Raw genomic sequence first — 16,744 nt, forward strand, 5'->3', positions numbered from 1 at the left:
AGCGAACAAACCGGTCACCTATTTCTCGAGCTACTGAACCTTCTAGAGCGAAGTCGGTGGCGAGGTTAGAATCTGCACATGAATAGCGGTCTCCCAGAACATTTTGCCGTACTTGACTCTCTCGACGGTCGGAGGAATTTCTTGGGTTTCGAAAAGAGATCAGTGGGCACTATGACAGGAGTCATAAACGGTCACTGTGTGATGTACCATATAGCTACACATATGGGAATCCCGTATAATGATTACAGTAGAAGTTGTCATGATGAGGAGGAGGACATATTGGAGAGGCTCTTGCTCACCGCTACTAAGTTCGTCTCTTCTCTAGTCTGCAGGTCTAGATAATGAAACCTTTTTACTTTCTTACCTACACTTCACCTCACCAATTCTTTTTTCGGTATGTGCCAAACTGGCGTCCGAGTGAACTCACCGTTATGGCGGGGTACCCTAAACCTTTTATCAATCTTTTTACTCTCTTTTAGCGTCGTTGATGACTCTATAGGTTAATACACATTTTCAGATTAATTATGCATCTGTTGTAGAGATGAGAACCAGGATTTTAGTTTCATGTCGACTGCAGAGTTGCTAAAACAACTCTGTAAAAATGTATATCTTCATACCAAAATATGTATGACAACAGGACCAAAGCAGTAGCAGAACCTATAAGCATATGCCAGTTGAATCGAAACTTTTGATACTATTCAATTACGCATAGTCCATACACTTTTATTTCTTAGATTTCCGGTGTTTCTCCGAAAACTGTAACACTCTTAGCCTTACAAACTATCACACCCTCATTTTTCTACTTTTCCCACATAAATAACAACCATTACGAGCTGCTACAGTAGATTCACTTTTTTCCCCTAACAAGTGTAACATAAAAGGTTATGTAATCGAAAAAGCACTGCAAGTTCAAGTTTAAACATGTCATTTGCCGTAAACTGCTCCATTCCATTTCAACTAAACCTGGCACACAAACGAAGCGATAAAAATGAATCGAGTTTGGAGTGCCACGGCATGCCATAGTAATTATTGTGGTCTCAAAAAGAGCACATTGAAACAATTCAAAATATTTGTTCACACAACAAAAATTCCTCCTCAGAGAAACGTTTCACACAAGCAGCTTACCTTAAGCCTCGCATTGGCCTAACTTGCTTAACTACGTTCAATATCATTGCCGCCAATGTTTATCAAAGAAAATAACATCATTGGTGCATGGTGTATGTTTGGTCGAAACCACTTTTTGTAAATAATCATCAGCTATAAGACGATACGGAGTGGTCACCAATAATTCCAGTGTAAACATCAATTGCCTACTCCAGTATCTTCCGCCTCTAGTCAAAATGATATAAAAATGTATAACAACGAACACATTGATCATGGCCAACGAATTTCTACTTCCGATGCGTAACGGTCACTTGATGGCCAGGAAGCTATTGCTTCGATAAGTGTGCCATTACCCCATCATTATGTTAGACAGCATCAATACCAAGCCATCAAAACGCCGTTGTAAAGCAAACCATGCCAGCATACACAAATCCATTTGGTTTTCCATAAAACTCGTTTGCTTGCAATATGTGTTTTTCTTTTTGTTTAATTTTACCCATAAAAAGAGCAGCGATCAATAAATTGTATCCATATTGCTGCAATTATCATTGGCTCAACATCATCACTGTCATTGTCGGCAATACCGTGGCCATAGGCCAAGAGTTAACAATTATTGTTTGTAGTCATAAATAAACATTAATGACGTAATTTGTTATGGTGTCGTCATTGGTGACTACACAAATTGCACTTGCCAATGAACATTTCATTAAGGAACCGCGGGAGTTTTTCCATTCCAGTTTAAACTCAATGATAACTTGTCAAGTCCAAAGTTCGGACTCCGAACGGCGTGCCGCACAGCGTCACCACTAGCGTTTTGCATAGGGGATTCCCGAGACGGGAGATCCCGAGAATTCCCGTCTTCAAAAAAGCGGTATTTTCGCATCCTTTTCCGGTAAAACGGGAGTGAACAATATGGTCATTCTAACAGATTTTAAAAATTTATTTTAAGATATTTAGAAAAAAACAAGGAGGAGCGTGCTAAGTTTGGCCGGCCGAATCTTATATACCCTCCACCATGGATCGAGTTCTTTGCGCAGTATCTCTTTTTAGGCAAACAAAAATAATGAATAAGAACGTAGGAGGAGGAGGAGCTACATCAAGTTATAGCCCGATTTGGGGCTCAAGAGGAAAATCGGGAGATCGATTTATATGGGACATGTATCAAGCTATAGATCGATTCACACGTATATTGAAGGCCATGAGAGAAGCCGTTGCACAAAATTTGTGCCAAAACGGATGAGAATTGCGCTCTTTAGAGGCTCAAAAATCAAGATCCCAAATCAGTTTATATGGCAGCTATATCAGGTTATCAACCGATTTGCGCCATACTTATCACAGTTGTTGGAAGTCATATCAAAACACCTCATTCAAAATTTAAGACAAATCTAGAGGCTCAAGAAGTCAAGACCCAAGATCGGTTTATATGGCAGCTATATTAAAACATGGACCGATTTGGCCCATTTACAATCCCAACCGACCTACTAATAACAAGTGTTTGTGCAAAAGTTAGTGTGCTTTCGATAAATAGACGGACGGACATGGTTCGACTTAAAATGTCACGACGATCAAGAATATATATACTTTATCGAGTAAGACTCCATAAAGTATATTTCGAGGTGTTACAAAAGGAATAACCAAATAAGTATACCCCAATCCTATGGTGGAGGGTACAACAAATAAAAGCGTGTTAAGTTCGGTAGAGCCGAATCTTATATACCCTCCACCATGAATCACATTTGCCAAGATCTTTATCTGGTATCTATTTTTAGGCAACAATCGGATAAGAAATACGCCCTTTAGTGGCTCAAAAAGTCAAGATCGAAAATCGGTTTATATGGCAGCTACATCAGGTTATGAGCCGATTTAAACTGTACTTAACAGAGTTGTTGGAAATCATAACAAAACATTTGTGCCAAATCGGATGAGAATTGCGTCCTCTAGGGGCTCAAGAAGTCAAGATCCCAAATCGGTTTATATGGCAGCTATATCAGGTTATGTACCGATTTGCGCCATACTTAGCACAGTTATTGGAAGTCATAACAAAACACCTCATGCAACCTTTCATCCAAATCGGATAAGAATTGCGCCCTCTAGTGGCAAGATCCAATATCGGTTTATATGGCAGCTATATCAAAACTTGGACCGATATGGCCCATTTACAAGCGGCTAGCTTTAGTCTTTCGAAAGTGGGCGTGAAAGACAAACGGACGTGAATGGCTAGATCGACTTAAAATGTCATGACCATCAAGAATATATACACTTTATGGGGTCTTAGACGAATATTTCGAGGAGTTACAAAGAGAATGACGAAATTAGTATAACCCCATGGTATGGTGGAGGGTATAAAAATGTCTCAAGAAATTTGAAAAATAATTTCAAAAAAACTCCTTAACGTGTGCAAAAAGTCGTTATCGAATAAATAGGTCCAAAAAAACTCTCAATGCGTTTTAAGCCATAAAGTCAAACAAAAGAGTGAAAGTGTTCAGTAAACCACCCTAATTAAGATATCCCTCAAAAAGTCTTTTAGGTTCATATGATGAACATTAATAAAAAATATATGAGAAAAATTTGGAATGGATAGTTTTGTTCGTTCGAAAAATGCGTTCTTTCAAAAGTCGAATTTTTCGGACGGAGTAATGAAGTTAGATTACCTCCACCTATTTCAGCTTTAAAATTAAACAGCATATTGAAATGGAAATGGTTTTCCGCTTATACTGAAAATAATCGTCGAAAAAAATCCATAATACGAGTGTCGAAATCCATTTTTCGAGTGTCGAAATGTTACGGAAGCCAAGAACGTGGCATACAGAGCAAGCCTGTAATCAGTAGCAACTCGCCAAATGAATAAGATATATCGGGAAAAAAGGAGAGAAGACAAAGTCTATTCCGCAGAAAGAACAAAGAAACGGGAAGACGTGAGTGTGAGCGAATTGAGATGTACAGGGGTCAGAATGAAGTCCAGAAATTTTAGCAAAGAATCAAACATCAACCCGATGACTTTGGTAAAGACACATACGCCTGCAGACACAAAGAAACAAATCTGGTAACATTGCTTGGGACATTTTTCCAAGCTGCTAGTGTCCGACAATGGCCGCGAAGAAGATACCGCAAAATTAATTCTTGATAATGGTATAGAATACTTATCTCGTAGTCAGAATGAGATCCAAGTAGCAGTAATCCGACTGAAGAACAACAAAGCAGCAGGAGCCGATGGGTTGCCCGATGAACCATTTTAGACCGGAGGGGACACGCTGATAAGCTCGTCTGCGCGATCGGGATAGCATACTATATCCCATACACAAAAGAAAGCAGTTGGCACATTCCGGTCAGAGGTGTAAGGAATAAGAATCCTCCACAACGCATACAAGATAATCTCGAGCGTATTGTGTGAAATATTAAAACCTAAAGTCTAAAAGATAATTGGGCCCCTCATTGTGACCTTAGACATGATAAATCCACCATAGGCCAGATATTCACACTGTGCCAAATCCCAGGACCGAGAGGAGCAGGTCAATTATTACCATCTCTTCCTTGACTATAAAGCCGCTTTTGATAGTCCTATACGTTCAAAGATATTTCAAGACATTTCTGACTCTGCAGGATGACGCATGGTGATACACGTTCCTCAGTAAAAATAGTAAAGAATCTCTCCGAACTATTCAATACCAAACGAGATTTCAGACAAGGAGACAGCTTATCGTTTGATCTCACTAATATCCTGCTGGAAAAGATTATTCGAGATGCAGATGTGAATAGAAATGGCACACTACTCGCACTTGCTACTCGCCTATGCCGACGACATCGATATCAGGGGTAGGTCACCAGAAGTAATAACTGCAACCTTTGAGAGTATCTAAAGAGAAAGATATCTAAAGAGATATGGACCAGTGCACTGATGGAGAATATCGGCGTCGTATGAACTATATGAGCTGTATGACAGCGTTGGCTTATGTAAACGTTTCAAAATACAATGGTTGCGTTGGCTAGGTCATGTTGGCAAAATGAATGAAGAAGCTCCAGAAGAAGTCTTTTCGAGGCAAGCACTGTGTACACGCAAACCGAGACGACGAAAACTCCGATGGAAAGATTAAGTGGTGAAACTTGATATCAGAAATTGGAAACGGAGGGCAGAAGACCAAGGTGCTTGGAAATCTATTCTAAGTTCGGGTAATGGGACAAATATTCTGTCATTGCCAATTAAATGCCATTTATTATTGAACTTTGAAGTTTGCACTTGTTTCGTAATGAAATATTCATGGACAAATTTCCATTTGCAGTCAAGTGCGTTGCACAGTGGGATAGAATCGAAAAAACTAGTGAAAAATATGTCATTTGAGAAGGAATAGATATATCCTTCTTTGAGACTTTAAATGGTTATAGCAGAGGTTTTATTGAAATCCTGTAGGTCTTAGTCTATCTGGTCGCCTCTTGGCAGGTCGTAAATCGCAAAATACAATAATAATCTCGTCCAAAATTTCAAAAAATAAAAATTATATATTTCCAAGTTTAGGTTAAAGTGGCAGTCTGCCATCAGACTCACGTAGACGATTTAGTTCATTGTCATACCACAAGAACCGTTGAACCATCCAGATCGCTTTAAAAACTCAAATAACTTGCAAATGTTCACATCCGCTAAATCAGACAAACTCTTTCTGACTGCCAGTGCGGGACAAACACACAGAAGGTGTTCTATAATCTCTTCCTCCTCGACGTCTGCACTGCTTCGGCGAAATGTTTTCAGCAATTTCTGATCGAATTGACCTGTCATGACGGACATAATGACTGAAACATCTGTTCTAGCCAGTGCCAGCAAAGCGGTAGACTTCTTCATTCGTTGCTCTTAGGACCTGATCTTGGAGACTTCCTTACATGTCGCTAGAGGCATACCCAGAGATTCCAGTTCTCCTAGAATGTGTAAGGTAGGTAGCAGTCTCTCAAGCTAGCCCGCTTTACAATTCCCTGGGATATCTCTGTGACCCGGCACCCAGAAAATTTTCCAAAACTAGTAGAATTTTTAGAAATCGGACCACAAATGAACTTTTGGCAGCCCAAATAATTTTTCAGAATGCCAAACTAACCAACTTTAGGTCCCTGTACCCGCACCACCTCAGACCTTGAAATTTTGCATATTCTCGGTAACACCTCTGCTCCAAATATTTTAAATTTCAAAGAGTAATCTCTATCCGTTCTCAAATGGCATATTACTTACTAGTTTTTTCAATTCTATCCCACTGTGCGTTGAGTTTTAAATCCCTGAATAGGCTCCGGGATCATGATACAGCGCTAATTTGATTTCCCGGAAAGTATGATATTCCGGAAAACAAGCAGGCGGACGAATATGCCAGGAAGGGTCCTCCACTGGGAGCGAAACAGTCGCCGGTCTTGCTAAGTGCCACTTGTCGAAATACTGAACATAATAGAGAAGGTGACCAGTGTGGAGTCGTTGACGAGATGGGCGTCTGGCACTTTGTTTGGGTTTTATAGTATGAAGTCACCCCAGAGCAACATGTTCTTTCTAAAATATTCAAATCATTTACATTTGCTTTAGATTGGCCATCAAAGCAGAAGCTGAATTTCCAATGTTGTTATTCCATCCATCTGATCTTGGAATTGCAATGATGTTGGCATTTAAACTAGACCATTTAAATTCCAAGCCATATACATTCGTTCAAATTTGCAAAGAGTAAACCGTAATGTTTGCAGCTGCATTCAATTCTCATAGCCCACAAATGTTGTTTTCAATAAATAAACAACGAAGAAAATATTAATGCAAATTGATTTGGAAGTTTAGAAATGTAGACTGTGGCTGCAAGTGCTTATACGATGTAGCAGGCTAAGTGAATGGTGATAAAAAATTTAAAATATTTTTTATATATCGATCTCTTTAAATTTGCTGTTATTTGAAAATAATGGAATATTATGGAATTATCATATCAATTGGTACTACGAATAGATTCTTGTTTTAAGTTTTCGAGCAATTCATTTTTATAAAAATCTTGTACCTTCTGCAAAAGTCGTTACTGACAACCTTCAGCATGTTTTCCGATTAGACCGTGACCTGTCATGATGGACACAATGACTGAGACGTCTGTTTTCGCCAGTGACAGCAAGGCGGTAGACCTCTTCAAGACTAGATGAGGTCACACAATATTGGAATGCTCACAGTGACCATATATCATTCGTTGTCATTCGGGCCTGGTCCTGAAAACTTAGCTAACATGTCGCTAGAGACATACCCACGGATTCCAGTATCTCAGTAATGTGTAAGGTAGTTCCAAGTCGCAAGCTCGTCCGCTTTAGAATTCCCTGGGATATCACTGTGGCCCGGCACCCAGAACAGGTGAATTTTGACCTGTTCAACCATCTCTTTGGGAGATCTGCGACAGTCGAGAGCGGTTTTTGTGTTTAGAAATACGTTGTGCAGGGATTTACGGATAGAAGGTATTTATGCTAATCGTCGTTATGACATTCTATCTTAACCATTCCACCACTTCCTTAATTGCAAGGATCTCCACTTGATACACACAGCAGTAGTCGGGTAGCCTTTTCGATATGACCAGTTCTAGATTTTTAGAGTACACCCAAAGCCCACCTGGTCGTCTAGTTTGGAAGTCTATGTAACTTCTATTACCAGGGATATCGTAGTTCCAATCGCTTCTATCAGGAATAGTGGTAAAGTACTTTTTATCAAAAAGCGGCTCAGGTAAGGTGTAATCCACACTGCCTGGAACATCGAACATAGTATCAATGATAACACATTGTCCGTAGCCGTAGCCATGACCAAAAAGAAAGCTCCATTTACCTCGTAGTAGCGATTGCATCAATTTGTCTAGCTACAATGTCAAGAGGCATTAGATGTAGCATTCAATTCAGTGCATCAGATGGTGTCGTCCTTAGTGCAGCTGTGATGCACAAACAAGCCATCCTTTGGATCCGTTTGAGTATTGAACAGTAGGTGGACTTTTGAAACGCCGTCCACCAGACCACAACACCAGATAGCATTATAGGTCTGACAATTGCACTATATACCCAATGCATGACGCGCCGTCTAAACCAATCCAACTTTTACCAATGGCTATGTTGCAGTTGTGTAGGGCAAGTGTTGCCTTTCGTGCCCTTTCCAAATGGGTCCTATTACAAGTACCATCTTTGAACTATGTCCGTTTTTTATAGACCTTAGACTGACTTCAACAGACATACAAAAGTACACGGCTAGATCGTCTGTGAATATAACGACGATCTATTATGTATACTTTGTAGGGCCAAAAAAGTATGCATAAAACGATATTTTGCAAATTGAATGACACAATGGCTAACTATTCGGTGTTGGGTAGTATTTAGAGCGCTTAACAAGCAAATCACTGGCTTAGGTGTATGTTTATAATGGAATGGAACGGATAATATTTCATATTTATTCAACCTAACCCAAACTTACAGCTCAGCCAAAGCTATGATCCTATGGTCGTTGTCTCATTTTAATTGGTATTCTGTTTGGGTCAAAGTTGACATGAATATTGCAAATCATAACAAAAATCCTCGTGCACAATTTTATCCAATTCGCTTAAGAAGAATTGCGCCATTTAGGGGCTCACGAACTTAAATGGGAGATCGATTTTAGTAACCTGCTTCAGACTTTAGATCGGTTTGAATCATACTGGCACGAATGCTAAAAGTCAAAACAGAATCAACGAGAAAATTTCATCAAAATCGATTAACCTCTTTTGGCTCAAGAACTGAATTAATGTCGGGAGATCGATTTATATGGGTGCTATACATCCCGACGTACATGAACAGATTAAACCCATTTACAATCCTGAACTACATCAAAAAGAGGGATTTGTGCGAAATTCTAAGCGAATAGCTGCAGACGATATCACCATTTCTCTAGAATGAGGATCGCAGATGGTAGTATTATAATCGAAATGACGAGATTAGTACACCACCCCTCCTATGGGTATAAAGAGTTATAGTCATTTCCTGGATTTTTCAATGTTGATTAACTGGAATCAACACTGTCACCCAATACAAATTTTGGGTGACAAAAATTTGGATTTTCCTTGCATAAGGACTATTTTACTTTATGGGGATATTGTGTTGTCAAAATCGGTTTGCAACGTGTAAAGATCATACATGCCAAATTATTGCATTTATTTATTTATACAGTCTCTAGCATCAACCTTTTTCTAAATATAGCATGCATATTGATTTCAGCAGAATTTTCTACGGGAACTACTTAAAATCATCCGCAAGTCCCATTTATTATCTCTATCGATCATAGCAAAATCTTGTCATTGCCTTTCTTCACATATATTTATACCATCCACCATAGGATGGGACTTTACTTCCGAAGGAGTAAAGCTAGCCGCTTGAAATTTTGCACAAATACTTCTTATTAGTGTATGTCGGTTGGTTGTATGTATTGTAAATGGGCCATATCGGTCCATGTTTTGATATAGCTGCCATATAAACCGATCTTGGGTCTTGACTTCTTGATCCTCTATAGTGCGCAATTCTTACCCGATTGGGATGAAATTTTGCACGACGTGTTTTGTTATGATATCCAATAACTGTGCCAAGTATGGTTCACATCGGTCCATAACCTAATATAGCTGTCATATAAACCGATCTTGGGTCTTGACTTCTTGAGCCTCTAGAGTGCGCAATTCTTATCCGTTTGGAATGCAATTTTGCATGTAGTATTTTTTTATGATATCCAACAACTGTGTCAAATAAGGTTCAAATCGGTTCATAATCTGATATAGCTGCCATATAAACCGATCTGGGATAATGACTTCTTGGGCCTCTAGGGCCTCTGAAATTTTGTACGACGTATCCTCTCATGACCATCAACATACGTGTTTATTTTGGTCTGAATCGGTCTATAGCCTGATACAGCTCCCATATAAATCGATCATTCCATTTGACTCCTTTAGCCCCCAAAGGACGCAATTCTTATTCGAATTGGCTGACATTTAACACAGGTCTCCAACATATTATTTAATTGTGGTCTAAACCGGATCATATCTTGATATCGCTCTAATAGCAGAGCAAATCTTTTGTTATATCATTTTTTGCCTAAGAAGGGATGCCGGGAAAAGAACTCGACAAATGCGATCCATGGTGGAGGGTATAAAAGATTCGGCCCGGCCGAACTTAGCACGCTTTTACTTGTTTTATATTTCTTTCTTCGTTAACAGAACATTAACCAAAAAATTAATTGGATAGGTAGAAACAAATACCTGTCTCGGTGAACATTATAGTGGACTGTCGTGGTTATTAATCCCTACAACAAGTGCTCAACTCTTACAGACAGCGTCCAAAAAATGTCTAATAGACGCTCTTTAGCATATAAAGGGTGATTTTTTTGAGGTTAGGATTTTCATGCATTAGTATTTGACAGATCACGTGGGATTTCAGACATGGTGTCAAAGAGAAAGATGCTCAGTATGCTTTGACATTTCATCATGAATAGACTTACTAACGAGCAACGCTTGCAAATCATTGAATTTTATTACCAAAATCAGTGTTCGGTTCGAAATGTGTTCATTCACCGTTCAGCGATGAGGCTCATTTCTGGTTGAATGGCTACGTAAATAAGCAAAATTGCCGCATTTGGAGTGAAGAGCAACCAGAAGCCGTTCAAGAACTGCCCATGCATCCCGAAAAATGCACTGTTTGGTGTGGTTTGTACGCTGGTGGAATCATTGGACCGTATTTTTTCAAAGATGCTGTTGGACGCAACGTTACGGTGAATGAACACATTTCGAACCGAACACTGATTTTGGTAATAAAATTCAATGATTTGCAAGCGTTGCTCGTTAGTAAGTCTATTCATGATGAAATGTCAAAGCATACTGAGCATCTTTCTCTTTGACACCATGTCTGAAATCCCACGTGATCTGTCAAATACTAATGCATGAAAATCCTAACCTCAAAAAAATCACCCTTTATATATATATAAAAATGTATTAAATTTTAAACTACCACCTAAGTTGAAAACCTTGTTATTATGATAATAAATAAAGGCATATTTTTGCTTTTTATATTTGCAGAACATTTTAAAAAATGCGAGAACGCAGTCATACAACTCCAAGGAGACGTGGACCCAAGCAACCTTTGCCACAGGATGCCCTTTATAATGACGATTCATCGTTCGAGCAACATGAATCACCATACTACACAATTGACAACACTGAGGATATTTACAGTACCACACTGTTGCCCTCTCAGAGGTGTTACGTCGATCCATGGGATTTAGAAAACTACGATTATGTGAGAAAGTAAGCTACTAAATTATATAAAATTCCTAAACAACTACAAAATACCATTTTATACTTGGATGCTATATACTTACTATTTTATTCGATTAAGGATTCCTAGAAGTATCTTATACTAGACCAAGATAACGTGACGTACCAGTCAGCCAGAGAGCAAAAGCGCTCTTGAAACATCCTTAAGTAGATTTCATCTGGACCAGGAGACCTATAAGGCTTAAAGGTGTGCAATGCTCAATGAACGTTATCATGAAACAGGCACCAAGTCCTTTGCTTCGTGCCCCGCGAAATCACTGCCGGGAAATTGTGTCTCCAACAAATTGACCAATGTGTCGCCGGGAGACTCGGTCCTAGCCTCTGCAAATTACCCGTATATGAGAAATCCTTAGCCAACAATCTTCGTAGTCTCGAGATGTCCTCAACACTGGACAGCTTCTCAATAAACTTCACAAAATTCGCCCTTTTAGATATCCTTAATTACACCCTCCACCATAGGATGGAGGCACACTAACTTCGTCATTCCGTTTGTAACAAATCGAAATATTGGTCAAAAACCCAATCAAGTATATATATATTCTTTATCGCTATGATATTTTAAGTCGATCTAGCTATGTCCGTTCGTCCCTCTGCCTGTCTGTTCATCTGCCCGTCTGTCTTTGTTTGCCTATAATATTTGAAATATCCGTTCTGAGATATTTGAAATAAAGGTAGTTCTAGCTGTGAACTAACTCACCGTGTTCGTGGTAAAGACAAAACTGTTATAAAATTTTAAGTAAAACAAAGTTTTAATTAAAATTTTTCTTAACAAATGTTAATGACAAATTTTCAGCGTAACATTCTCTATTGACAAAGCTTCAGTACGAGCCGAACCCTCCGGCATGAGATAGCTGTGAGCACCACACAGGCTGGAACATTGATCTCCGATTTTGTTGTGGTGTTCATTGCTGTCACGAGAACCTTAGCTGCGAGCTACCGAACGCGTTCACAGGTTGCGGATAGTAGAATGCTCCATACAGAGTAGCTACAACTGCAGTCGCGGACAATCAGCGGTATCGAACGGAGAGTCGCAGTGAGAGGCCAAGGGCCAGCGGCTCTTGTACAAATACTGAGTGTCTTTGATGCTCCATATGACAAGGCGAGTTATTGGCGCTTTTAAATAACCAATGGCCACCTTGTTCCCGCGGCGATCGATCCTTTGGACCGGAACGAGCTTGCTCACATACAAGAGCTTGACGAGGATCGCCACCTACACATGAAAACGTGGCTTCAACAACAACGGGCCGAACCCAACTCAAAATTATTTTAACATAAAATTTCTTTAAAATTTATTGTAAAAACGACTTTTTAATGAAATTTTTTCTAAAGACTAAATTTTAATGAATTTTTTTCTAAGGACTAAATTTCAGCGAAAAACTCTCTAAAGACAACCTAACCTCGTGATTGTTTTTAAAGACAAAATTTCAATAAAATTTTGTTTGCGCAAAATTTTGTGGAGATAAAAGCGCCTAACAATGTTTGAAGCCTCCACAGCAAATTTACTAGAAAATGCCGAATTCGAAACCATCTTTGTCCGAACGGGGTATTTCGGGCAGAACTTATTTTTTGTTTTTCAATGGCACTTGTATCTGCAAAATTCAAATTATTAACACATCTCTATTCTTTTTTTCTTCTTGAAATTGCATGCATACGATCTCGATAACACCTCAGCTCTAACTAATCCAAATTTCAAAGAGATATCTCTACCCGTTCTCACACGGCATATTTTTTACTAGTTTTTTTTCGGTTCTATCCCATTGTATGACGTCTCAGTCATTGTGTCCGTCATGACAGGTCACTATCTGATCGGAAAACATTCTGACAGACTAAAGGTTGAAAGTAACGACTTTTTCAGAAGCTGTAAGAAAGTCGAGGAAGAAGAGACTTTAGAACCTCTGCTGTGTAACTGTCCCGCTTTGGATCCAAATAAAGTCCAATCTGAACCACACTTCACAGAAATCGGTAGGGGTCTACCAGAACTCACTGTGCCAAATTTCATCGAAATCGGATGAAAAATGACCAACTTATTGCTTCAAGACTTAAAGTCTAGGGATCGGTCTATATAGCGGATATATATAACTAAAATCCGATTTTTTGAGATCAGAAGATCAGGTTCTTATACAAAGAATACGTAATCATCAAAAATTTTTTGGAAAATTTTTTATAACCAAGATATCTGCAAAATTATAAATACCCAAGCGTTGAGTAATTACCCGGTAAAACCCATCTCTAGCAATGTGGTAAAGCGTTTGTAAACATTCAATGGGTTGGAACACATGTTCGAAACTCATCAGCACACAAAAACTTTTTGCAATCTTTAAAAAACCGTCGCTAGACGTTGTCAGAATGTAAACGGATGTGGACGTTTAACTCATAAAAACTGTTGTTGGTTTAGGAACATTTGTGGTTGATCTGATAACATATGTATGTTAATTCGCTTTTAGGAACGAATGTTGTCAATTTGTCCCCACCATGTCAATGCATACCCCTCATTAGGGGTATCAAAGGATTATTATTTATGCATTATTATTGCCTTGACATAGATATGCTGTTTGTATTTGAGCATTTCGCTGTAAGTCCTACTCTTTATCATGGTAATCACAGTACGTTCTATGGTTTTGGGTAGAAAAGGAGGCCTTTGGTGTCGCATAACATGCCTTGTCAGGCTTGAGTATAAACCCAAGCTTGCATCCTGCCAGGCATTGACAATTATGTCTTGAGCATTGTGTGTTGTATGTTAGCATGTCCGGGAAATAATGTAAGCATGAGATTGAATGCCTGGGTTCAAATCCTGCCAAGAACTTCACAAAAGAAATTCATTTCAGTCCCTGGCAACATTTGTAAGGTCTTCAAAAACAAACCAAAACCTTAAATCGAGAGATCGGTCTATATGGCAACTATATCCAAATCTGGACCGATTTGAGAAAAATTTAAGAAGAATGTCAAAAGGCCTAACACAACTCACTGCCCCAAATTTCAGCAAAATCGGATGTGGCTTTTATTGGCCTAAGACTTGAAATCGGCGGATCGGTCCAAATGGGGGCTGTATCAAGATATAGTCCGATATAGCCCATCTTCGAACTTAGCCTGCTTATGGACATAAAATTAATCTGTGCAAAGTTCCAGCTCAATATCTCTATTTTTAAAGACTGTAGCGTGACTTCAACAGACTTACGTCTGTCTGACGGACGGACGGACATGGCACGGTCGTCTTAGATTTTTACGCTGATCAACAATATATACATAGGGTCGGAAATGGATATTTCGATGTGTCGCTAAGGGAATGACAGAATGAATATACCCCCATCCTTCCGTGGTGGGTATAAAAATACTTACGCTGTTATCTAGTGAAGTGTTAATTAAAATATGTTTACATTTCTTTTTTAATTTTTTTTTCGTTGCAGGAAAATTGGCGATTCGCCCTCTCCACGAGGGTATTACAATAGTTCTACATCTCCTAGTCCTCCTATTGAGGAGCCCATACATTCGCCTTACTTCTATGAGCGTGAACCAATAGAATTGGCTCCTCGTATGGCCTCAACCATGCCGCGCAAAAGTAGGACATCCCATTATAAATGTCAGATGGAGTGTTGCAATCCCAAACCATCCAGACGACCTAGCGGCATTTACGAGATTGGACGTCGTGATAATTATGACGACTATATGATTTCGCATATGGCTCAAAAATTTCAGAATGGCTTTAATTTGGAGGATGTTGAACAAAATATCTACAGGGGTTATGGTGGTAAGTTAAACTAAAATAGAAAGATATTCCCATGTGTAGCCACAGTAACATATTCAATCTTTTCAGGTGCCTCCACATCTTCGGCCGAACCACACAGTTCACTTGGTGATGGGGACTACCTTTCCGCAACCATACCACGTAAATCTTCGAATTATGGCCACTTATCACCCAAACGTAATTTTCCCAAACCTGCCCCTAAACTCGATTTTCCGGCACCACCGATTTCTGTACCTCCCAGTTATGACTACTGTAATCCTTATGCTACATTGCCTTGTTGTAGCATAACTGATTGCTATGAATGTCTCTCCCAGGCCACGCAACAACTTCAACAGCATCAGCTTTATAGCAGCCGTTCCATCTATGGCCCATCCGTCTCCCCAGACAGTTGCTATGATTGTATGCCCACCCAAAGCCTGGGACGCAGACCCTCATCGTCGCTCTACAGTGGAATTTATAGCAGTAAATTTGGCATGAGCAAAAAGGGTCTGCTGCAAATCGACTATTCCTGTAGTTGGAATGACTTGGATCGCATTATGACTAGAAATTATTGAAATATCCGTACTTTTATTGATTTGTTGTGCTTGTATTTATTTAAGTCAATATCCTTAACTATCTTCTAATGTCCCTTCTGATGATTCTGTGTATATTATTTCCTTGGAATTCATTCTAATATAAATTGTAGAGGCAATAAAGCATGTATTGTATATACTCATATATTAACACAAGAGAGCAATTCTGAACAGTCCTCTTTCTATAATAATGAAATGTCCTTTAGTGTATATTAAATTATGAAAAATGTTCAAAAAGTTATGAACCAGTTTTAGACCTGTTTTAAACCACTTTTAAACGTGCTGTAAACATAGTGAGGTGCTAAAATGTTCAATTACTCATATTCATAACAATAAATTTGTAATCTTCTATCTATCTATATATATATAAATTAATTTGTGTTTGTTTGTATGTTTGTTTGTTTGTGGGTTTGTAAATTTGTTTGTTCCGTATAGACTCCAAAACGGCTGAACCGATTTCTTTCAAATTTTCACAGATTGCTGGAAGTGGTCCGGAACGAGCAATGGGCTGTATAATTTTTTGCTATCCCAGGGGGATAATAAAAGTGAACAAATCGGGGCAATATGCGACTCAAATGAAAGATATTCGGGAATAGATTAGGAATATCGTCAGGAAGGAGGAATAGGCTTTATAATTTTTTGATATTCGAAGGGTGCGGACCCTCCCCCTTTACCCCAAAAACACCACCCAAAATCAAGGTTGACCGATCGAGACAATATGGGTATCAAACGAAAGGTATTGGAGAGTAAAATACGAATATGATAATAAAAGTTGGGTCCAAGGATCCCAGGGGCCACTCCGACCCCAAAAGTTCCCCAAACAAACATATTGGCAGCATACACAAGTAAAAGCGTGCTAAGTTCGGCCGGGCCGAATCTTATATGCCCTCCACCAGGGATCGCATTTGTAGAGTTCTTTTCCCGGCATCTCTTCTTAGGCAAAAAAGGATATAAAAAAAGATTTGCTCTGCTATTAGAGCCATATCAAGATATGGTCCGGACCACAATTAAATTAT

General features: G+C 39.1%; 1 protein-coding gene across 2 annotated transcripts in view; it reads left to right on the plus strand.

Moving 5' to 3' along the window:
- Positions 1-16,049, plus strand: part of LOC106087481 (uncharacterized) — a 78,971-nt gene extending 62,922 nt beyond the window's left edge. For both annotated transcript variants that reach the window (XM_013252532.2, XM_059368651.1), the window contains exons 3-5: positions 11,157-11,384; positions 14,819-15,159; positions 15,226-16,049. In XM_013252532.2, coding sequence (XP_013107986.2) covers positions 11,170-11,384; positions 14,819-15,159; positions 15,226-15,710 — 1,041 coding nt within the window. In that variant the 5' untranslated portion in view covers positions 11,157-11,169 and the 3' untranslated portion in view covers positions 15,711-16,049. The remainder of the gene's footprint in view (positions 1-11,156; positions 11,385-14,818; positions 15,160-15,225) is intronic.
- Positions 16,050-16,744: the final 695 nt, after the last annotated feature.

This window comes from Stomoxys calcitrans, chromosome 5 (assembly GCF_963082655.1).
Source record: "Stomoxys calcitrans chromosome 5, idStoCalc2.1, whole genome shotgun sequence".
Lineage (NCBI taxonomy): Eukaryota > Metazoa > Arthropoda > Insecta > Diptera > Muscidae > Stomoxys > Stomoxys calcitrans.